General features: G+C 49.9%; 1 protein-coding gene across 1 annotated transcript; it reads right to left on the reverse strand.

The window, feature by feature from the left end:
* Positions 1-1,130: 1,130 nt before the first annotated feature.
* LOC122043612 (subtilisin-like protease SBT4.8) lies at positions 1,131-22,968 on the reverse strand. The gene is made up of 5 exons (XM_042604222.1): positions 22,868-22,968; positions 22,702-22,793; positions 22,258-22,565; positions 21,914-22,127; positions 1,131-1,669 (listed from the first exon to the last, which is right to left on the reverse strand). Exons 1-5 carry the CDS (start codon positions 22,966-22,968, stop codon positions 1,131-1,133), a joined length of 1,254 nt encoding a protein of 417 aa, XP_042460156.1.
* Positions 22,969-23,452: the final 484 nt, after the last annotated feature.

Consider the following 23,452-nt stretch of genomic DNA (forward strand, 5'->3'; position numbering starts at 1 on the left):
GTTGCTAAGTTTGCAACAAAAAAATATTCGTTGCAAAATTCTATAAACTTCTGCGACGAAAAAAATTTTTTGTTACAAATTTTGCGATGAATTTGGGGACGAAAATTATTTTTGTCCCCAATTTCATTGCCAATTTTGCAACAAACATAAGTTTGTTCCAAAAGCTAGCATCAACCTATTTGGGACGAAAATTTTTTTGTCCCAAATTTCGTCCCCAAATCTTTTGCAACGAATTTTTTTTATAAATTCATCCCAAAATTCGTTTCAAAATACTATAATTATTGTAGTGTCATTATATATATGCATTATATGGAAACATATGAACTTGTTATTTCTAAACTCTAAACAAAGTCAAACATTAGCTCTAAACGAAATACTGAAATAGTCAAAATAATTCAACTATTTGGACCTTGTGATTAGCTTCTTCTGTGGGGCATGACTTAGGTCATTTGCATTCTAACCAAATTGTTTATAGATACTGCATCTATTGTTAGTTAAAGGTTGTAAAAATATTGTCTTTCTAAAAATTGATAATGCTTTTTAAGCGTTATCTTTGAACGAATTTTTAACAATAATATTTTATACAATACTTTTTCAGACATATAGACAACCTATAAAAAATATTGTCTTTCAATTATTTTTCTTATAGTGCGAGTGTTTTTCTGTTGATAGCATTCGAGTACGATTCAATTCACCACAATTGTAGCTCATGCTTAATTGCTAACATGGTCAGCAGTGCTCAGCACATCTACCTATTCAACAGCCTTGCCCCCCAACCTACTAGCTCTGCTTTCTATCTAGCAGCGCCCAGCCTGCTTGGTGGACTTGCCTTCAAGTTTAGCACCTCCCTATCCGATCTCGCGGCTTAGTAGTTTGGGAGCTCTCTGTCAGGCCTCCCGCTCGATCCACTGCTACGCTCAATATTATATTCAGCCACTCGACACTTGCCGATTAGGTGAATTGTGAATTAAATGCATCATAAATATTTTACTTACGACGAGTATTATATAGAAGTTTGGAGGTTGTTATTCAATCATGTGATGAATTAAGTAGAATGGTAATATAATATTTTCTTATGTACATTGACAAAATAGAATTGTAACATAATACATATTTTTTACATTGATAAATCAAGATGAGAAATCGGTGTAGACAACCATCACACTCCTCACCAGATGCTTCCCGTCCGACCAAATAACCGTCGCCGGCGCTGTTGAGTTCCCTGGCAATGGCCCACCAGAAACCGACACAGTGAACCGTCTCTTCTCATTCAACTCCAAAAACCTCAACTTACTAGGATTCACCACCACATTAAGTCTGCGATCAGCCCGGACCTCCGCCTTGTACTTGCTGCGTCGGGCGCTGCCGACGTTGGTCACTGTTCTCAAGAACTTGGCAGCGAAGGCTTTGCCGGACTGAACATGTAAGGCCATGGAAGGGTGATTGAGATCCCTCGCCGTTCCAATACTAGTACTAGAAGAGCAGGAACTGGAGTCGCCGGTGACGATCCTGATCATGGTTTCGTTGTAGCCCGAGTCGCAGAGCATTTGTACGTAGTCACTGGCACCGGCGTCGTAGACAAGACCTGGGTCGACGGCCTTCGCCGGGTTCAGTTGGCCTGCTCCATACGATAATTGGTCTTGGCCGGCGGAAGGATACATCGGTTTGGCTGTACATATAAATTAAATTAAACATGGACAAAATGAAAAAATTTCGCTGAAAGGAAAACAGAACAAATTAAGGTATGCATATATATATATTTTGATACGGTTGGCAATGGAGGGACCCAAGAGGAAAGGATTAGAAAAGTTAAGGTCATATGGTGGTCAAAAGTCAAGAGGATGTGGCAGTCAATAGTCAAGGCAACTTGGCGGTCAAATAGTCAAGCTGACGGGGCAGTCAGAGTTGACCATAGGGGGTAGCCAAGGGCCAGACAGACTTGTTGATCGAAGGGGCAGAGCTGTAGGAGAACGAAGAGAGATGGCAGGCGGAACACCAGGCACAGGTCGGGATCGGCGGAGCTGTATAGAGGTAGCTCGGTCTGCAGGTCCACCATTCAAAGGCCCGGGAGTGCAAGTCACAAATCACAGGTCGGACGCGGCAGAGCTATGTAGAGACGGCTTGGTCGGCAGGTCTGCGATTCGAAGGATCGGAAGTGCAAGTCACGAATGGTCTGCAGGCCTGCGATTCAAAGGACTGGAAGTACAGGTCGCGGGTCGGAAGCGACAGAACTGATCAGAAATTGCTCGAGCTACAGACCTGCGGTTGAAGGCCAGGAAATACAAAGCGTAGAGGCAGGTCAGGCAGGTCGGGATCGGCAGAACCGGGCAGAGGCAGGTCGGGATCGGCAGAGCTGAGCAGAAGCAGCTCGATCTACAGACCTGCGGTTGAAGGCCAGGAAATACAAAGCGCAGAGGCAGGTCGGGATCGGCAGAATTGATCAGAAATAGCTCGAGCTGCAGGTCTGCGATTCGGAGGCCCGGAGATGCAAACCACGGATCATAGACCAGGATCGACAGAGCCAGTCAGAGTCAGCCCGTCTGTCAGGTGACACTTAGAGGCTAGAGCCGATCGGAAGAGGCGAGGCCGGTACAGGTCACAATGGATCGGATGAGCTAAGTAGTGCGGGTGCGGAGAATCTCAACGGTCCGTCAAGGATAATCATTACATACCAACGATGCGGGCGAAGGTGATGGTTCCTAGAACGAAAAGATGCCTTCATAACCAGTAGTAGCCTGCCAGCTGTCCTTCACTACAAGACAAAACCCATGTGCGAAGGCGGAGGTTCCTAAACAGAAAGATGCCTTCACGACAAATAGTAGCACGACAGGTGTCCGGGACTAGACGACAAAGCCCAGCGTCTAACGTTTTCTGACAAGATGGCAGGTTCTAGGAAGGGACGACGCATAAAAGGGGAGAAATCCCTCGTACGCAGGTACGCGCACACACTCCCTCGTCACTTTTTGTCACGCCCCAGAGGAGTCCCTGTCCGAAGAAATTTCGGCAGCATCTCCCTTGTACGGCGGACAATCTGAAACTTCTACATAACCCATATACCTCAGCCATAGGCGGCTGGAATAATAACAGTAAATAAAACCAATCACCACGTAGTTTATATAAGTATTCAGCCTCTGGCTGTCACAACCACGCAGTTAATAAAATAAACAACATAGTAATACTCTGACTCGAAATCAACCCTACTCAACTACACTCGTAAAGCCCAAATCCGATTTTCCTTACCTCTTCTGCCGTCCAGGCAGGCATGTAGTAGTATAAAATCGAAAACAAATCCATCAACGAGACAACTTATATAATATTTAAGTATTCAACATCCAAATCCAAATATAGTCAAGTGAGAATCAAAAATAATACAAACGATAGCAAATAGCTGGAGGCTATAGGGGGCTAGCAACTGGAACTCCCTCCTGACAGCATCAACCTGAAAATAACAACAATGGAGGCGGGGTGAGTCCAACACTCAGCAGGTACAATTGATATGCAAAGTAAGGAAATAACACCTAGCACTGATCATGCGTACAGTCTCCTGATGAATAAAGGTAAATACCAAACTGAAGTAAGCAGGAGAGAAACTGTACTAACCAGGACCCGGTAAAAGGACAAACAGTCCGAAAGGTATAGAAGACCTGTATGCATGTCAATCAAGGTATCCAAGCAATGTGCAGCATATAAGTGCAACAAACACAAACACAAACAATAAATGCATCATGCATATGATGCCAATGATGCGTCCTGGTCACCCCTGACGCCAGTCGATCATCTCACACACTATAGTGAGGCCGAGTGGGTAGGGCTGTGACAACCGTGCACTCTGTCGTCACTACTCCTGATGAGTGACCGAGTGGACGGGATGCTGTCGGAGTACACCTATCCTCCTACCCCAAATCATAAATGGGGGAGCGCAATGCTCTCATCTCCCGGTGCTCAAAGACGGGGAGGAATCCCTGTCGGATAACACGTTGTGTCACACTACCCATGAGCGGACCAACGGTGCCTAACAGAGTCCCTGCTGCAACACACTCAGCCTGAATCGACCACTAACCCATGAGTGGTGGTGTGTGCAGATCCATGTAACTGGCGATGTGCTCAACAATAATGGAGTGGACTATCGCACAGCATGCAATCATGCAAATGATGCATGGCAATAACTATATAAACATCCTGACCTAATCCATATATATAGAAAAGTGCACCCTAGGTCAACGAATCATATCGAACAAAGGTACACAGAAGGTACAAAAACCTAGGTCCTGACATGGTAAAATATGGTTATATCACTACCCATGAGCATGTGGAATCAGGTACATATCCATACAAGATGTAAACAAACAATCAATCAATAGGTAGCATATATTGGGCAGTGATTAACCGAAACAAGTAAGAAACACAATTAATGCATCTTGTTAATTTAATTACTAAGCATATCAAAGACAATAAGTCAAAAGTACCCGCCTCCGAAAATAGAAAGGTCCAATCTGACTCCGAGATACTCGTCTCGCGTCAAAGTCCTGTGTTAAATCGCACAGTTTAGCTAATTTAATTATAAATAAATAGCTAACTAATTTCTAATCCACTGACCAGTTAGGGTTAGTTTCATTAACCCCAACTACACCGTTATACAACTTATAAACCTAAATCAATAATTATTGCTAACACAACTAGCAATAATCTAACACAAAGATCAAAACCATAAACCTTACCTCAATTCAACCATTGCTGGAAGTCACAAAGTTGTTGCCCAATTAGAATTGTTTACAGCCAGCAAAGATAAATTGCTGCTGGAACAAAACGAACAAACCAAAACAGTAATTAATCCACATTATTAAACATACAGAATTTCCAACCAAGCTACACCTCACCGTGGATTTGACCAAGGCAGAGAGCACTAGGGCAGTGGCGTCGGCTGGCACAGAAGCAGTGGCAACCAGCGCTAGGCGAAGCGATCGGGAAACTAGGGCTTGGCTGTACTAGCTTCGTGCGGAAAGTAGCAACTCGATCAGCGGCAGATTAGAGCAGAGAGGAGTACACTGAGTGAGAACCAAGGGAAGCAACAAACTCGCACTCGGAAGTGGCACACCAAGGAAGAACTCGGCACCCAGGTCTCGGCTAGGGCAGATAGCAGGTGGCGCCGTGAGATGGGAGTCGCGGGATGAGCACAGAAGAAGAGATCGGCAATCGGCTCTCTAGTGAAAGGAGCGGTCAGCGCTAGGGTTGAAGACGGCGGCGTCGACAGAAGGAAGGCCGGCGGTGTCTCGCCGGACCAGAGGAGGCGGCGTCGGCGGTGACGCTAGGCACAGAGGACTCGGCTTCACAGAAGAGGACAAAAGGAAGAGGAGGGCTCGGCGGAGGGGCTGTACGCTCGAGGAGGAGTAACCGCCGCCGGCGGTTAGGGCAAGGAGGAGAATGGCAGGCGGCGTCGGATGGCTCGGGTGCGAGGAGGGGGCTAGGGCACGCGGGGAAGGAGTGAACGACGACAAATAAAAAAACCGGAGGAAAAGAAAAAAAAAACAAATAAAGAAAAGAAATAAAAGAAAAGCAAACTTTTCCTCACTTAAATGGGGTAGCCTAAACAGGCTTTCCCGGCCCCGTTTTTATCCCCGTTAACTTGTCCATACGAGCTCCGAAAAATTCTCAAAAAATTTCTAAAAATTCCGAAAAATTCCCTTATTAATATTCGCCTATTTCCGGTATTTTACACTTTTTCCACAACTGTTTCGTTAGCAGTCATTTCTTTTTTTTTTCTCTACTTTTTCTGGGGAAAAAGGACCTGACTTGAGCGTCGGAGGGCCTGATCCGGGAACTTTTTCCCTGGGTTTTGGTCTCTAACGTGAGGGGGGATTGTCTGAGTGTGCGCAGGGTCCTGCAGCAGCGTCAGCCACCCGTGGGAGCCGAATCACCTACGACTTCCCGTCAACGACCAGGCCACCGCGACGAGCCTCCGTCTGACTCAGCCTTCAGACGGGATCAAATTTGGCGCCGTCTGTGGGAAACACATTAGCCTGATCCGAAGCGTGAAGATGGAGGACTCTGGTCGAAGTTCCAGCAGGAGGATTAATGTCACCATGACTACGGGGGAGTACGAGCTCTTCAAGGAGGTCAGGAAGCAGGCCGCCTCTCAAAAACAAGTAACGATTTCACGACCTCGCTTGGCGCCCGAAGCATCTAAAGAACCAGCTCTTGCCTCCGACAGGGGCTCAAAGAGGAAGCAGCAAGAAGAACTCCCTCGTACTTCATTTCGAGAGCCTCGCCGCCACTATCATCAGCCTGGACCTCACGAGCATAGTCCGAAGAAAGAAGAGCCGCAGGCGTCGGTGGCAGAGAGCTCTCTGCATCCACCCCGGGACGCAGGAAAGGGAAAAGCTATAGCCTCTGCCAGAGATCTGCCTGAAGATCCGGATGACAAGCTACCTTTCTCAGCTCAGATCCTGAGAGAAAGTTTGCCTAGGAGTTACCGGGCCCCGAACATTGGAGAATACGATGGGAGCAAGGACCCAGAAGAACACCTGCGGAAGTTCAAGAACGCGGCTATCTTGTATCAATACAACGATGCTGTCAAATGCCGAGTGTTCCTGCATACCCTATCCGGGTTGGCGCAGAAGTGGTTCGATGGATTGCCCCCAGAGTCCATCAATCACTTCATGGATTTCAAAACGGCCTTCCTACGCCGTTTCGCCAGTAGCCGTAAGTATCAAAAAATCGACCACTGTCTTTTTTCTCTCAAGCAGGATCCGACTGAGCCCTTGCGGAGCTACATCAACCGGTTCAGTCAGGTGGCCAATGACGTCCCCTCCGCCACCTCAAAAATATTGATGAGTGCCTTCTCCCACGGATTGCGAGAAGGGGAATTCTTCAGGGACCTCATCAAAAACCCTGCCCGAAGCTTTGACGATATGGTGGAGAAAGCTTCTTGCTACATCAAGGTGGAAGAAGCGCAGGCCGCTAGGCGGAAAGCCGAAAAGACGGTGGCCCCAGGCAACCGACCTGAAAGGAGAGCACCACAGCCAGCTCAGCCCTTCTAGCACGGTCAACCCAGGCCTGCTCCTCAGCCCGCTCAGGGAGTCAGACCAGCTCCGCGAGTTGCTACTATACATGCACCCAGACCTGGACCGAGGGGAGCACCATATTGCACATATCATCGGTCCAGGATGCACGATCTTAGTAACTGCTTCTAATTCGCCCGTGACACCAGGCGAGCTGCAGAGCAGGGCTTGCCTCCCCCGGAGTTGGCGCCCCAAATACAGAGAATAGAAGAAGAACGGGCTGTAGCGGGACGTGCTCGGCAGACCCGGCCCGACCTAGCCGGCCCATCTAACCAAGCTGGCCTCGGGGAAGACCGAAGAGATGCCGGAGAACTGGAGAACCGGGGCAACGCTGCTGTGCGAGAAATTGGCATGATCTCAGGAGGGCCCACCGATGGGGACTCAGGCCGAGCCCGCAAGTCGCACGTTCGGCGGTTGTATGTGGGAGCCGTGGGATGCAGCCACGAGCAGGCCTCCGGCCCTGTTATTAGAGCTCGGTCAATATTTTGTTCAGAGCTGCGTTCAAAGAGATGCAGATTGACGCCGCTGAGCTCCAACCCATAACCACTTCTTTGTACGGGTTCACAGGCAACGAAGTCAAGCCCATGGGTCAGATCAAGCTGGCCATCTCCATGGGCACGGAACCACTGGTGCGCACCCGGAGGAGTACCTTTATAGTGGTGGATTCACCTTCCTCCTACAACGTCATTCTGGGAAGGCCAGCTCTGCACGAATTCCGGGCTGCCGTCTCTACTTTTCACCAGAAGATCAAGTTTCCGGTCGGCGAGCAGGTCGGGGAGGTCAAGGGAGAGCAGAAGGTGTCTCGCAGCTGCTACATAGATATGGTCCGGGTAGAGGCGCGCAAAAGCCGGAGGACGCAGGATGGAGGAGTACACGCTATCCAAGAGGAGCCTCTGCCTATTACCGAGGAGCCCATTCCTTGGGAAGAAATTCGGCTGCATGAGGACAGAGCAGAGAGCATCACTCGCATTGCCAGTGATTTATCGCCGGAGCTTAAGTCGGAGCTGATACGGTGCCTGATCCACAATAGGGACGTTTTTGCTTGGTCACTGGAAGAGCTGCCCGGGGTCAAACCAGAAGTAGCTGAGCACAAGCTGCATATTATACCCGAGGCCAAGCCAGTCAAGCAGAAGAAGAGAAACTTCTCTGCCGACCAGAATAAGATTATCCGAGCTGAAGTGGATCAGCTCAAGAGGGCAGGACATGTTCGAGAGGTGCAATTCCCGTCCTGGCTTTCTAACGTTGTATTGGTGAAGAAGCCTAACAACAAGTGGAGGGTGTGCATAGACTTTCGAGATCTCAACAGGGCCACCCCCAAAGACTGTTATCCTCTCTCGCGGATCGATTAGGTGGTGGATTCAACTGGTGGCTGTGAGAGGATATGCATGATGGATGCTTATCAAGGATATCATCAGATACCCTTGGCTAGGGAGGATCAGGAGAAAGTCAGCTTCATAACAGCCGACGGTACTTTTTGCTATACGGTCATGCCATTTGGACTCAGGAACGCTGGGGCTACCTACCAAAGAATGATGGACAAAGTCTTTCGGAGTCAGATCGGGCGGAACGTAGAGGTCTATGTTGATAACATCCTGATCAAGTCCCCCCTGGCGTTCAGCTTAATAAAACATGTAGAAGAAACCTGTGGGACTCTGAGGTAATATGTTGTAAAGCTGAATCCCCTGAAATGTCTGTTTAGGGCCAAGGGAGGAAATTTTTTGGGGTATCTGGTGATCGAACGAGGGATAGAGGCCAACCCTAAGAAGGTTCAAGCACTCAGGAACATGCAGATCCCTCAGAATCTGAAGGAAACACAGAAGCTAGTCTGCAGGATAACAGCACTGTCCCGATTTATCTCCAGATCTGCAGATCGAGCGGCGCCCTTCTTCAAAGTGCTCAGGAAGGCAGCTAAGTTTCAGTGGACGGAGGAGTGCACACAGGCCTTTGAGGAGCTAAAGCAATACTTGGAGTCCTTGCCATCACTGTTTAAGCCTGTTGTGGGAGAACCCCTTTGGGTCTACTTGTCAGCCACCCCCGAGGCCGTGGGGGCCGTGCTAGTTAAAGAACAGGACAATGTACAACGGCCAGTGTATTTTTTCAGTCATCTATTGAAGGGGGCTGAGTCTCGGTACACGGCCCTGGAAAGTTGGTTTACGGACTTGTTCTCATGGCTCGGCGCCTCCAACCGTATTTTTTGGCGCATCCCATCACCGTCCTGACAAACAGTACAATGGGTCGAGCTCTTACCAAAGTGGAGGTGGCGGGTCGGCTTATCAAATGGGCAACCGAGCTAGGGGAATATGATATACAGTACCAGCCCCGAACCACGATCAAAGCATAGGCTCTGGCAGATTTCTTGACAGAGTTTTATCAAGCAGACTCGGAGGAGGTCTGGAAGATTTATGTAGACGGATCAGCTACCCATCGGGGAAGTGGTGTAGGTGCACTTCTAATATCTCCGCAGAGAGACATAATGCAGCTGGCTGTACGGCTAAATTTCAGAGCTACCAACAATGAGGCAGAGTATGAAGCCCTATTAGCAGGTTTGCAAGCAGCTCGACACGTGGGGGCAAGCAGAGTCATAATATACTCGGATTCGCAGCTAGTAACTCAGCAGGTGACCGGACATTTTGAAGCAAACAATGAAAAGATGCAAGTTTACAAGGAAGCCTATGAGAAGATGAGGAAAGATTTCAAAGAAGTCACAGTCACCAAGATTCCCAGGTCTGAAAATGAAAGGGCAGATGAACTAGCTAAAATGGTCAGCTCCCTGACTACTTGGGTACTTGACAGATCTATAGCGCAGACCTTCCTTATAGCTCAGATCGATCTGCAAAATAACCTGGGAGGAGTTATTGATTGGAGGGCGCCCATAATGAGTTTCCTCCAGTAGGGGATTGTACCCGCCAACCTAGAAGAGGCACGTATGCTCAGGAGACAGGCTCATTCTTATGTTATGATTGGAGATCAACTGTACAAAAGGTCTTTCTCCAGACCTCTGCTCAAGTGCTTGAATATGGAAGAAGCAGATCAGGCCTTGCGGGAGATACATTTGGGATGCTGTGGCAACCACGCAGGTGGAAGAACGCTGGCCCGGAAAGTGCTATTGGCCGGGTATTTCTGGCCTACCTTGCAGAGGGACGCACAGAAGCTGGTGAATACATGTTTGTCATGCCAAAGGTACCAGAACCTGACGCACCGACTTACAGAGCTGCTAAGAACTTCTACAGTGTCTTGCCCGTTTGACCAGTGGGGTATGGATATCGTAGGACCGTTCCCGATGGCTACGGGGCAAAGACATTTTTTGCTGGTGGCGGTAGATTATTTCTCCAAGTGGGTGGAAGCAGAAGCTCTGGCCAGAATCATTGAAGACGCGGTGATCCAGTTCTTGTGGAAAAATATCTTTTGCAGATTCGGCTTGCCTCACAAACTGGTGTCGGATAATGGCAGACAATTTCAAGGACGCAAAATACAAAATTGGTGCAAGGGGTTCGGCATAACTCAGGCCTTCACTTCGGTGGCTCATCCGCAAAGCAATGGTCAGACAGAGGTAGTCAATCGAGAAATAGTGCGGGGGCTCAAAATCAAGCTGGATCACACGGGAGGCAGTTGGGTGGACGAGCTGCCGAGCATTTTGTGGGCCTATCGTACGACACCCCGAGAAAGTACAGGTCTGACACCTTTCCATTTAGTATATGGAAATGAAGCAGTGGTACCCCTGGAGGTCGGGATACCGTCCGTGAGAAGAATGATGTATGATGAAGGGAACGCAGAGCGACGGCTGGCTGAGCTAGATTTCATCAGCGAAATCCGTGAACAAACAGCTGCCAGGTTGGAGGCCTATAGACAAAGAATGAGGCAAAACTATAATAGAAGGGTGATCCCCCGATTCTTCGGAGAAGGAGATCTCGTCTGGAAGCAGATGAAGCCCTTAGGGGAAGTGACGAAGTTGGCTCCTCAATGGGACGGGTCGTACAAGGTTATCAAGAAATTAACATCGGGGGCCTATTATTTGCAGGACGCTCAAGGAAGGAAGCTGGATCGACCTTGGAGTGCTAACTACCTACAGCCCTATCGAGTTTGAGGGGGCTGACCCTGTTGACGTAGGCCGGGAGACAATAGGACAGTCAAGTAGAAATTCGAAAAGACATGTGTACATGTAACAATTTCTCAGTTTAAGTGGCTGGTACAGATCATTTGAAAGGAGCAAAAATCTCATCCGGAAAGCCTTGAATGATTTGGTCATGATTCAAAAAGTCTGCGGAGGGGACAGACCTCAAGAAGTCCTATGTATGCAATTGCCTGATAACTCCAGCCGCCGTGTATGGTACGGTCGCGGCAAAGCGTGCCCCAGCCTGGGATAGAAATTCGGGAGAGGTCAGATAGGACCTTCGACTTCGCAGGCAACGATCAGCCTCTCCTTCTTGATAGACCGTCAGAGCAGTGGATACTCCTGTCAAAGCCGCCCGAGACTGGGATAGTTCCGCCCTCAAGGCCTCCAACTCAGCCCCTTGAGTCTCCAACTGTGCCGCCTGAACCTCCAGTTTATTGTTCTTCTCCTGCAGAAGAGTATCTTTGGACTGTATTTCCTGAGCCTGATGGGCTAGCTGTTGCTGATACCCTGCCTCAGATGCAGCTCTCTCCTCCCTCATAGCTCGGAGCTCATCTTTCACCTGTATCAGGGAACGTTTCTGACGGTCGCTCTGATTGGTTAGGGCTTGAATCTCCGCTCGCAAAGCATAGCTGGCTTGGGCAGGGTCGTTCAGTTGCAGCTCTAATTCGGAGACTCTCTCCCGGAGTTCTTTGCTTTCATGATGGAGGGTGTGGAAGGATTGGTTCAGCACCAAAGATTCTGCGTGAGTCTGGGCGGAAGATATAATCCTCAGTTAAGGCAATACAATAGCAAGGGTAAGGTGAGGAGTACGTACTTTGGCCCAGGACTTCGAGAACCTATCCATCTGGACCAACGGCGGCGCGTTACCCATTTGATCCATGCTCTCTGCCCACAAACTGCCGAGGCAGCCTTTCATCATCAGAAGGCTCGTAGGGGCGTCAGACCGCCGAGCTAGAGCAGCTTCAGAGGGGATGGTAGTCCTGTAACGATGGCGGATGGAGGAGGAAGGCTGAGAAGGGCCGGCGTCAGCACCAGGAGGAGCGGGAGGTGGCTCGGGAACGGGCTCCATTGGCGCGGGGTTTTGATGATCGCCTGGGCTGTCTTCCTCTGCAGCAGTAGGGACAGAGCGGAATGCAGCTAGTCGTCCCCTGTAGGGATTGGGAGAGGCTGCCAGATAAAGAAAACAAAAATAAAGAGGGAAGTGATGTCAGAACCAGTCACGACGAAAGCAAGGGGCAATGTGGTAGTATAAGGAACAGAATCAAGCGTTGATAAAGTCAGACTTGGTCTTCGGCGCCGCCTGTGAAGCAGGGGCTGGTTATCAAAGTCAGAGTCATCAGAGCGGGGCTGACCCTGTGAAGAGGCTGTCGCACCCCTGCCTGTGGCGCCCCAGCCGGATGAGCTTAGACCGGCGCGATGAAGAGTTGCGCGACCACGTCCGGAGGCTCGGGGGGCTCCCCGGAAGACGCATCTGGCCGGACGGTCGGCTGGATCACGACCCCGACCTCGGCTCGAGGCAGCAGGCGAAGGAGAAGCGGCGTGTGAGGCAGGGCTGGGAGCAGGCTGAGCCGCTGCCCCGAAGGAGGCGAATCCAAGATGAGGGAGTAGCCTCCTATCCAAGATTGCCCGACCGCGCCGCAGTATTTCCAGGTCATCGAAGGGCAGAGGCAGAACCTCTGACGCACGATGCAAAACTTCAGCTGAAGGCGCAAACACGAGAAGTCATTCTCACAGGGAAAGTGATCGAAAAGGAGGCACTCAACACGAACTTACCTAAGGAGCGCGGTGTGTCAGAGGTAGAGTGGCTCAGCCTGAAGAAAGAAAGTAGGTCTTCAGATAGCAGTCTTGTCAGATTCAAGCGCCAATCCTCCATTCGAGTGGCAGCCGTAGCATAGGGGAGGTCCATGTGGAATTCGTCCAGCGCCGGAGTTAGAGGCAGCTCAGGTTGCCAATACATGGGCCAGTCTGTTTCCTCGGGAAACCGGAGAAAAAAGAACTTTTTTCTCCAGTTAGCACTAGGAGGATGGAGAGGAGAGAAGAAAGTGGCGTGGTTGCGAGCTTGGAAATAAAAAAGACCGTCGGCGTGCCGAGCAAGAGCAAAGAAGCAGTGAAAAAGGGGAGCTGACCAAGAAACCTCATAAACTTCGCAGAGTATTACGAAGCCACATAAAATCTTTATGGAATTGGGAGTTAGCTGACCTAGAGGAATCTTAAAGTAGCGACACACGCCAGACAAAAAAGGATGAGGAGGCAGACGAAGGCCAGATACAAATTGTTCAGTAAAGAAGGTACACGAACCAGGCGGAGGATCGAAGTACAGGTTCACGCTAGTGGGGATGATGGGGCGAAAGCTAGTAGGGATTTCATAAGTATACTGCAGGTCATCCCAATCCAACTCAGCGAAAGACGAAGCGTCTGGGAAGTGCTCCGCCAACAAGGAGATCCAAGAAGGAGAACTCATTGCGAAAGAGCTTATCTCAGGTGATAAAAAGAACAGACGAAAAGAAGAGGCTTGGAGAAAAGGAAGGAGCGCGGCGTGATCTCGGAAGCAGTCAGTCGGCGACGGCGGCGTTTGAGTGCTCCGTGGTGATGACGAAGCATAACCGAAGGGAGAGAGGAAGAAGATACTTATAGGTATGGTGGAGGAAGGATATTTTCGTACGTTAATAACGGATGGTGGATACAAGGGCGGAAATAGACAAGGAGCGCTCTACGATGAGCCTTGAGAGTATGACCAGAGGACATTATAGGAAAGGCAAAGGCTCGAAGTACGAGGCGCCTCATGAGGTACGAAAAAAGAGGAAAGAGAAAAAAGGGGGAAAAAAGGGCACACTCAGTTCAGCCAAATTTTCGCCAAACAGGTGATTGCCTCGTGAGGGCAAAAGTGGGCGGAAGCGTCCGTCAGAGAGAAAGGTGGAGCAGATCAGCGAGCTTCATGGACATGTGTCAAAGACAAAAAGTAAAAGCTGATCCTCACCAGGCTCGGTATGAAAGCGACTATCGGGAGGAGAGCGACGTAGCAAAGACAAAATAAGCAAGAGCAAGCTAAGTACAGCCATTCAAAGTTCAGCAAGATCACGCGAATGAGTACAATCACGGAAGGTTCGGCATCAACACATAAGAGGTGAACATTACAACACATCGCTCATCATACGACATCCGGGGGAGAAGGCGCAGAATCAACGGAGGCCAGTGGAAGGAGCCCGGGGTCGGCTGGCACTACGTCGGAAGACGCAGGATCCGCAGACGCTTCAGGAACAGCAGCAGGCAGAGCCCGGGCAGAAACATCCATGGGAGCCTGATCGGCCGCAGGGGGAGGAGCCTCCAAGAGGAAAAGTCCCTCATCCGCTTCGAAGGAAGGGAAGGTTTCCTGCGGCAATTCCCTGGTTAGGCGAGCTGTGTCCAAGAAGGTGGCAGGAGGTGCCGAGCGTAGGAAACCTTGCTCAAAGGCCTGTTTGACCCCACCAGCGGCCCCATGACAGAGCAACAAGACCATCCAGCGTCCCAGCTTATGGAGGAAGAAGGAAGAGCGGACGTAGGCTAGTCTGTACGCCTTTAGCCGCTCTGATTTGCCAGCCCGGTATACCTCCAAACTGTTCTGGTTCTCCACAGCCTCGGCGCGGGCCACGGACAAATCGCTCTGGCCTTGAGACACCGCTTCTTGGGCCTTCGATAACTCCACTTGCAAGGATTGGAGAAGGGCTTGGCAAGTTTCCCACTGAGTCCGCATGGTTGCTTCCCGGCTAGCGACAGCACTAACCAGGGCCGGGGCATCGGCCAACCCCATTTGCAAGAGCTCCTGACCTTGCCGCAGCAGTGTCAACTCCTCTGATTGGGAAAGCAGCTCTGCCTCTTTGGCTTTCAGCTCAGAAACTGTCGCCTGATGACGATCCGCTTCAGAGGCCAAGGAAGACTCACTCGTCTTCAAAGCCGCCTCCAACTGTTGAAGTTTAGCGAAAGCAGCATGCGAAATGGCCCGAGCAGAGGCCGCCGACTCCCCGGCGGCACGCAGATAAGCATCCAAGCTTCCAAGAGAAGGCTCAGGAGGAGCTGAGGAAACCGTAGGGTGCTCTAGTTCCTGAAGACGTGCCTTGAGCGCCGCGTTCTCTCGTTGAAGCTCGGCCGCTCGTTGCACGGCGCTCAGACTCGCGGAGCAGGTCTGCCAGTAGCCGGAAGAAGAGAAAGGAAGTTACAGAAACACACGGATACCAGGAAGAAGAAGAGAAAGAGCTTACCGCTACCAGGGAGCGAGCAATTTGATCAAACTCCTCCAAAGGGGAACTGCTCTCCCAGAACTGCCGATTGGCTGATTGCCAGGAGGTAGCCAAGTCCCCATAGAAATCGACCCTACCAAAGATAGGGGATAGGTCGGCAGCGGATGTGTAGGCCGGGTCGGTCTCTGAGGGAAGCCTCCAAGAAGCCTCAAAGGCCAAGTCCGCAGATGGCAGTTCCAGAGTCGGCATGGCTGAGCTCACATGCACGAGAGGAGGAGAAGTTGAGCGAGTTAGCGAGCCCGGGGGCTGATCGCCAGAGGACGAAGGCGGGGCAGGTAATATACTCTGGATTGGCAGCGGAGCGGTCAGGTCCGATGGCGGGTCTGCCACCTCCAGATCAGAGGCCTTCTCCCGGGCCAAGTTTGTCTCCTGGGTCGAGCCCGTGTCCGAGGACCTGGTGGGGGAAGAGATGCTCACTACGCGTTGACGCCAAGGAGGTGGAGGAGAAGTTGCGGCGGCTGGGGCTGTTCTCTTGCCCTTGCACGTAAGGCGCAACTTCATAGTTGGCGGGAGAGAAGGCACTGGTCCCGCGGGCGATGGCTCAGCCGCAGGTTGATCAGAGATGCGGGGTAGGGCTGAGTCTGCAGGGCTGAGAGCAGGTGGCTCAATAAGCATCGGGGCGTCCTCCGCATCAGAAGCCCGGAGTTCCGAAAGCCGGGGACCGGCAGTAGCAGCGGGGTCAGATGGTAGACCCTGTGTTAGCTCCTCATTCAGAGCTTACAGAACGGCCATCGAGGGTGTCTCCTGACTGGCGAAGGAACGGAGGATGGCAGCCACTACAAAAATAAGAAGAAAAAGCACCTCAATTAGCGAAGAGCGGTATACAAAAAGATAACAACTTACCAAAAGGAGCACCGATTTCTGTAGAGACAGGACTAAAGCCAAAAGCGTGCAGAATGCCTTCTAGCATCAGCACAGACAAGCGAACAACAACACCTCTCAGCTTGTCCCAAGCCGCGGAGCAGGCAGGTTCATGGACATGCGAAGGGAAGTCCGAAGCAAGGAGGGGACGCCATTGGGAAGTCCCAGCTAAGGGGACGGGGGGCTTGAGAAAGAAAAAGTGAGACCTCCAGCCTTTATTGGAAGAGTGTAGGTCACCAAAAAACTTATGGCCCGGCTTGGCCTGAACGTTGAATACCCCTGCTTCGGCTTGCCGGAAGGAATAGAAGTGATGGAATAGTCTAGCGGTCAAGGGGATTTGATAAATGCGGCACAAGATGATGGTTCCACAGACCGCTCGGAATACGTTTGGGGCAAACTGGGAGATACCAATACCACAATACTGACTCAACTCGGAGAAAAAAGGATGCAAAGGAAAGCGAAGACCACCTAAGATTTGATCCCTAAAAATAGTGATAAACCCTTCGGGAGGAGAAGAAGGATGTTCATCTGGTGAGGGGAGACGAAACTCATATGCGTCGCCTAGCCCCAGATTGGATTGCAGTGAAGACAGGTCGTGATGGTCTAAATCAGAGATGTAACGCGAATACCAGAAGAGTTCCTTACCGTCCATGATTACGAGGAGTAAGCAGGCGAGGGGAAGGAAGACAAGAGGGGTCACAGGTCGGGCGCAAGCAGGGGGACGGGGAGTTGCACTGCCAGAAACGGCCGCGAACGAGAGGAGGAGGATAGCGAAGCGTTGAAGTAAGGAAAGCGGACTGCCTTTAGGGTTTATAAAACCCATTCATTCCTAGGAAACATCGAGAGTCGAGCCGAGTATCTTTTTGGGTAACGCGCCTCAACGCCGTCGGATGGGAAATAAGTGCCGAAGGATGCAAAAAGGGGTCAGAGGCTGGCGTCAGGGGGCGTGCGCAGTAAAGGCGCCGGACAGGTGTCATCGCGAGAAGAAGCATATTAAAGGTCGACAAGGCAAGGTAATCATGAAGGGGCGTGGCCTCAAAAAAGAAGCATTCTTCGTGAAAGGCTCAAGGCTAGGCGGGAAGTTTAGTGAAGCTGCAGAAGCCAAGCAATTCAAAAGGGTCGCAAATAAGACAGGCCAGCGGGAGTGATTGCCAGATCAGAAAAGTAGCAAGCAGGTCTGCGGGGGTGTGCCTCATTTAGATCGGCCGAGCAAGCAGCTCTGCGTTGGTAGCCCCTGATCTGAGCAGCTAACCGGGCGCGTCACGCGAACTGCAGGGTCATCATAAGATGCAAGGGCACTGTGGCCCAGGGGTTGAGTAAGGTTTTTACGCTCCCTCCTCTATTCTTAATTCTATACCGTACGTGATGCAATTGCAGGAAGAAACGCGACGCAAATGAGTAAGCCCAAAGATAGCAATAGCGACTAGATTAACTAAAGCAATGAGGTCGGCGTAGGCGGGACGGATGAAGGCAGTGCGTCTATACCTTTGTCGATTGGGGTTCTTACTGGTCTCGGACCAGCGCCATCGCCACCGGTCTCGGACCAGAGTAGCCCAGACTCTCGCCTCAGTGCGAGTTATAAGTGAGCTATGCTCTCACGCCCAACGACCTTTCCGGTCGGCTCCCATGCGAGAATTAAAAGTGAGCCTTGTGCTCACGCCCAACGACCTTTTAGGTCGGTAATCCCAGACTCTCGCCTCAGTGCGAGTTATAAGTGAGCTCTTTCCGTGCGACCTTCAGTCGGCTCCCATCACGAATTATAAGTGAGCCCTGTGCTCCATGGCTTGACACAGGTGGTGGCCCAGAACTCTCGCCTCGGTCACGGGTTATAAGTGAGCTCTGCTCTCACGCAGCGACCTTCAGGTGGCTCCCATCGAGAATTATAAGTGAGCCCTGTGCTCCAGTGACACACAGGTCGGTGGCCCAGACTCTCGCCTTAGTGCGAGTTATAAGTGAGCTCTGCTCTCACGCCCAACGACCTTTCAGGCTCCCATGCGAGAATTTAAAGTGAGCCTTGTGCTCACGCCTAACGACAGGTCGGTAATCCCGGACTCTCGCCTCGGTGAGGTTATAAGTGAGCTCTGCTCTCACACCCTTTCAGGTCGGCTCCCATGCAAGAATTATAAGTGAGCCTGTGCTCCATGCCTGACAGGTCGGTGGTTCAGAACTCTCGCCTCGGTCAGGGTTATAAGTGAGCTCTACTCTCACGCCCAACGACCTTTCAGGTCGGCTCCCATGCGAGAATTATAAGTGAGCCTTGTGCTCACGCCCAACGACCTTTTAGGGCGGTAATCCCAGACTATCGCCTCAGTGCGAGTTATAAGTGAGCTCTGCTCTCACGCCCAACGACCTTTCAAGTCGGCTCCCATGCGAGAATTATAAGTGAGCCCTGTGCTCACGCCCAACGACCTTTTAGGTCGGTAATCCCAGACTCTCACCTCAGTGCGAGTTATAAGTGAGCTCTGCTCTCACGCCCAACGACCTTTCAGGTCGGCTCCCATGCGAGAATTATAAGTGAGCCCTGTGCTCACGCCCAACGACCTTTTAGGTCAGTAGTCCCAGACTCTCGCCTCAGTGCGAGTTATAAGTGAGCTCTGCTCTCACGCCCAACGACCTTTCAGGTCGGCTCCCCTGCGAGAATCAAAAATGAGCTTTGTCCTCACGCCCAACGACCTACTAGGTCGACCCCATACGGGACTCAAGAATCATCCCCCCCTGCGAGAATCATAAGCGAACTCGACGTCCACGCCTAACTACCTCTTAGAGGGATATGCCTCACGTTGTGCGAAGCATTTTCAAATAATCAGGTCAGCTACATCTGACTTCATTTTAGCTTCTTTATGCAAATTGCAAATATGCAGCAAACAAGCAAGGTACGGAGTACGGGAGACCATCTACCCTACCCCTAAAGCGTCCATATTAACCGCGGAATCAGGTTTTGCACGTTCATCACAGTTTTAATTCTTAAAGCTTTATATCAGTGTTATTATTCAAAATACATACATAAAAACGAGTCAAGACACGACTTTGGTTTCTTATATACAAGCCAATTTTTTATGAATGCTGCCTAGATTAAAATTGAGCAGAAAAGATCAGGCCGGAAAAAGACAAAATACAAGGGTAGCAGCGCAGTTCAGCAAGAAGGTGATACAGCCAAGGCCACAAGCAGGAACGCCTTGTGACAAAGGAGCCACTGAGACAACTATTCCCCAGACCAGCTTTGACTCGGGGAAGGGATTGGCCATGGAGAATGAGCACTTCCGCGTGAAGACCTGTCGGGAGACTTAGGGGCGTTCGAAGCCCGAGCCAGCTCCGCATGTAAGGAGTCAATGACTGCTTGTTGCTGGGCGATCGTGTCTTGCTTGACGTCAAGGCACGTGCGGAGAAGGGATAACTCCGCCTCGTGCTCTCGCTTCAAGCATTCTTGGAGGCTAAGTTGGCGCTGCAGGCTAGCCTGGCATTCCTCTTTCCTCGCCTTCTCCGGATGCACACAATGCTTCGCGACACGATACTGGGCTTCCATGGAGTGCAGGGCAGCTGTCTGGCGAGCGCGTTCCTGGGACACGTGCTCCAGTTCACGTTCTCTCGCGACAAGCAGCGAGGTGAGTTGATTTATCAGCATTTGGGAGGGCGGTTGATCAACTTCGTCGGAGGAAGGAGAATGCATCTCGGGGGGAGGAAGCTGGCAGAACGCGGGTTAGCAAGAGAAAGTAGGAAAGCAAAAATGAAGAAGGATGGAGTGAAGAAGTGACCGTGAGGCTCTTTATAGAAGGCGGGTGGTCAAGTCAAAGCAAAATGCGTGGGAACGGTGCCCCAAGCGACTGGCGACGCAATAAAGGAGGCATAGTATCCTAGGCGACGCGACACAAGGGTTGATGTGAGAGCCCAGGCAACGCGACACAAAAGTCGACGCGTGAGGCAGGAAGCAGAGCGCGCAGAGATATACTGAGATCACAGAGATATGCTGAGGCAGAAACACAGAGATACGCTGAGGTCACAGAGATGTGCGAAGGTCTAGTCAGTCTGACTGTCGTCCTCCTTCGACTAGACTTATGGGGGAGGCTTGTGATACGGCTGGTAATGGGAGGCCCCCCAGAAGGAAAGGGGAGAAAAGTCAAGGCCATATGGCTGTCAAAAGTCAAGAGGATGTGGCAGTCAATAGTTAAGGTAACTTGGCGGTCAAATTGTCAAGCTGACGGGGCAGTCAGAGTTAAGCATAGGGGGTAGCCAAGGGCCAGACAGACTTGTTGATCGAAGGGGCAGAGCTGTAGGAGAACGAAGAGAGATGACAGGCGGAGCACCAGGCACAGGTCGGGATCGACAGAGCTGTATAGAGGCAACTCGGTCTGCAGGTCCACCATTCAAAGGCCCGGGAGTGCAAGTCACAAATCACAGATCGGACGCGGCAGAGCTATGTAGAGACGGCTTGGTCTGCAGGTCTGCGATTCGAAGAATCGGAAGTACAAGTCACGAATGGTCTGCAGGCCTGCGATTCAAAGGACTGGAAGTACAGTTCACGGGTCGGAAGCGGCAGAACTGATCAGAAATTACTCGAGCTACAGACCTGCGGTTGAAGGCCAGGAAATACAAAGCGCAGAGGCAGGTCAGGCAGGTCGGGATCGGCAGAACCGGGCAGAGGCAGGTCGGGATCGGCAGAGCTGAGCAGAAGCAGCTCGATCTACAGACCTGCGGTTGAAGGCCAGGAAATACAAAGTGCAGAGGCAGGTCGGGATCGGCAGAACTGATCAGAAACAGCTCGAGCTGCAGGTCTGCGATTCGGAGGCCCGGAGATGTAAACCACGGATCATAGACCGGGATCGGCAGAGCCAGTCAGAGTCAGCCCGTCTATCAGGTGACACTTAGAGGCTAGAGCCGATCGGAAGAGGCGAGGCCGGTACAGGTCACAATGGATCGGATGAGCTAAGTAGTGTGGGTGCGGAGAATCTCAACGGTCCGTCAAGAATAATCATTACATACCAACGATGCGGGCGAAGGCGGTGGTTCCTAGAATGAAAAGATGCCTTCATAACCAGTAGTAGCCTGCCAGCTGTCCCTCACTACAAGACAAAACCCATGTGCGAAGGCGGAGGTTCCTAAATAGAAAGATGCCTTCACAACAAATAGCAGCACGACAGGTGTCCGGGACTAGACGACAAAGCCCAGCGTCTAACGTTTTCTGACAGGATGGCAGGTTCTAGGAAGGGACGACGCATAAAAGGGGAGAAATCCCTCGTACGCAGGTACGCGCACACACTCCCTCGTCACTTTTTCCACAACTGTTTCGTTAGCAGTCGTTTCTTCTTTTTTTTTCTCTACTTTTTCTGGGAAAAAGGACCTGACTTGAACGTCGGAGGGTCTGATCCGGGGACTTTTTCCCTGGGTTTTAGTCTCTAACGTGAGGGGGAATTGTCTGAGTGTGCGCAGGGTCCTGCAGCAGCGTCACCACCCGTGGGAGCCGAATCACCTACGACTTCCCGTCAACGATCAGGCTATCGCGACCAGCCTTCGTCCGACTCAGCCTTCAGACGGGATCATATATATATATATATATATATATATATATATATATATATATATATATATATATATGACAATTAGAGAGAGACCTGTCGTCATGAGCGCAGACATGATGGCTGCCGGCGACCAGTTTTGGTGGAAAGACTTGACGTAGGCGGCGGCGCCGGTTACGTGCGGGCAAGCCATGGAAGTGCCCGAGATTATGTTGTAGTTGACGACCCTTGTGTCGTTGGGGAGGTTTGACACCGATGCAACCCGTGACCAGGCGGCCAAAATGTCAATTCCTGGAGCACTTATATCAGGCTGCATGCATGCATGCAAACACAAATAATTAGTACATTGCCAATTAAGTTGCGATTAATCCATCAAAAATGTGAAGGTAATATAACTGACTGTTATTAATGATGAATCAATTAATTAATTAATTACTGACCTTCAAGATGTCAGGGGTGATTAAATTGGGGCCTCTCGATGAGAAGGAAGTGACCAAGGGAGCCTCGGAGTCGAAAACTGCTTCACTTTTTTGGATGTTAGCCACAGGATTTCTTTGACGGAGGTCCCAATCCCTTATCAAGGACTTGGATTCAGGCCATATTCCATAATTGAGCATTCCGATGATGATATCACTTTTCAATGGAGGATTTCTATTTACACTATGTGAGAAGTTGAGAAAATCCCATGTCCTCGTTGTGCGAAGCTTCAGGGTTTTACTACGAAACACTGAAATTATTCCTTCCCTTTCTGCAATTAATTAATTAATTAATTAATTAATTCATACTTGTTCAATTATTGGTATATATTAATTTATAACATATAATCTAAAATTAATTAAAACTATTCCCTCCTCCATTCGATATATAAATATAAATTAATATACTGCTCAACTTGTCGGCCTCATCAATCGACAGTTTGGCAGCAAATCCGCTAAAACTCCTTTGATAGCTAGACACCAAAGACTCACTAGGTGAACTGCATTATCATAATTTGTTTTAGTCTCAAAATTTGACAAAATATAATAAATAACATATCAATTTATTAATTACCAGTTCACGGGAATTTCTGTGAGCAAATTAAGATGGAGTTCATAAGTTGGGTATCGGGATGCGTGTTGAGCTCCCATATACACAATATAAACCTGCGGCATGCATGACATTCATGTAGGGTGGTGGTACCATTGATCATTCAGTACAGATTAAAACAGTACGTGTTTACAAAGGAAATCTACAAATTATATATATATATATATTTTCTTTTCTTTTGAATTATGTACGCTTCTTTCTTCATTTGAATATGCAGCTGATGCAATGAGAAATACAAAAGATGTGAAAAATGCAAGAAATTAGATGCGAATATGGTAGCTGAGGAGTCATTGCTCTTCCTTTGGATTTCTGTGAAATTCTACGTATGATGTATGAAATTTTATAGTGGATGCCAACTAATGGAAAGTTTAAGATCAATGGACAACATGTATTACACCGTGAGTTGTAGCGGTATCACGGCTATAATAGAAATAATTAGTGGTAAAATTGTAATGCCAAAAATAAATTTACAGGTAATTTTCTAAACAAATTTAATTTTAAATACTAAAATATTTTAAAATATAAATCAAATAAATAATTTTAATTGAT

This window comes from Zingiber officinale, chromosome 2A, assembly GCF_018446385.1.
Source record: "Zingiber officinale cultivar Zhangliang chromosome 2A, Zo_v1.1, whole genome shotgun sequence".
NCBI classification, from domain to species: Eukaryota; Viridiplantae; Streptophyta; class Magnoliopsida; order Zingiberales; family Zingiberaceae; genus Zingiber; species Zingiber officinale.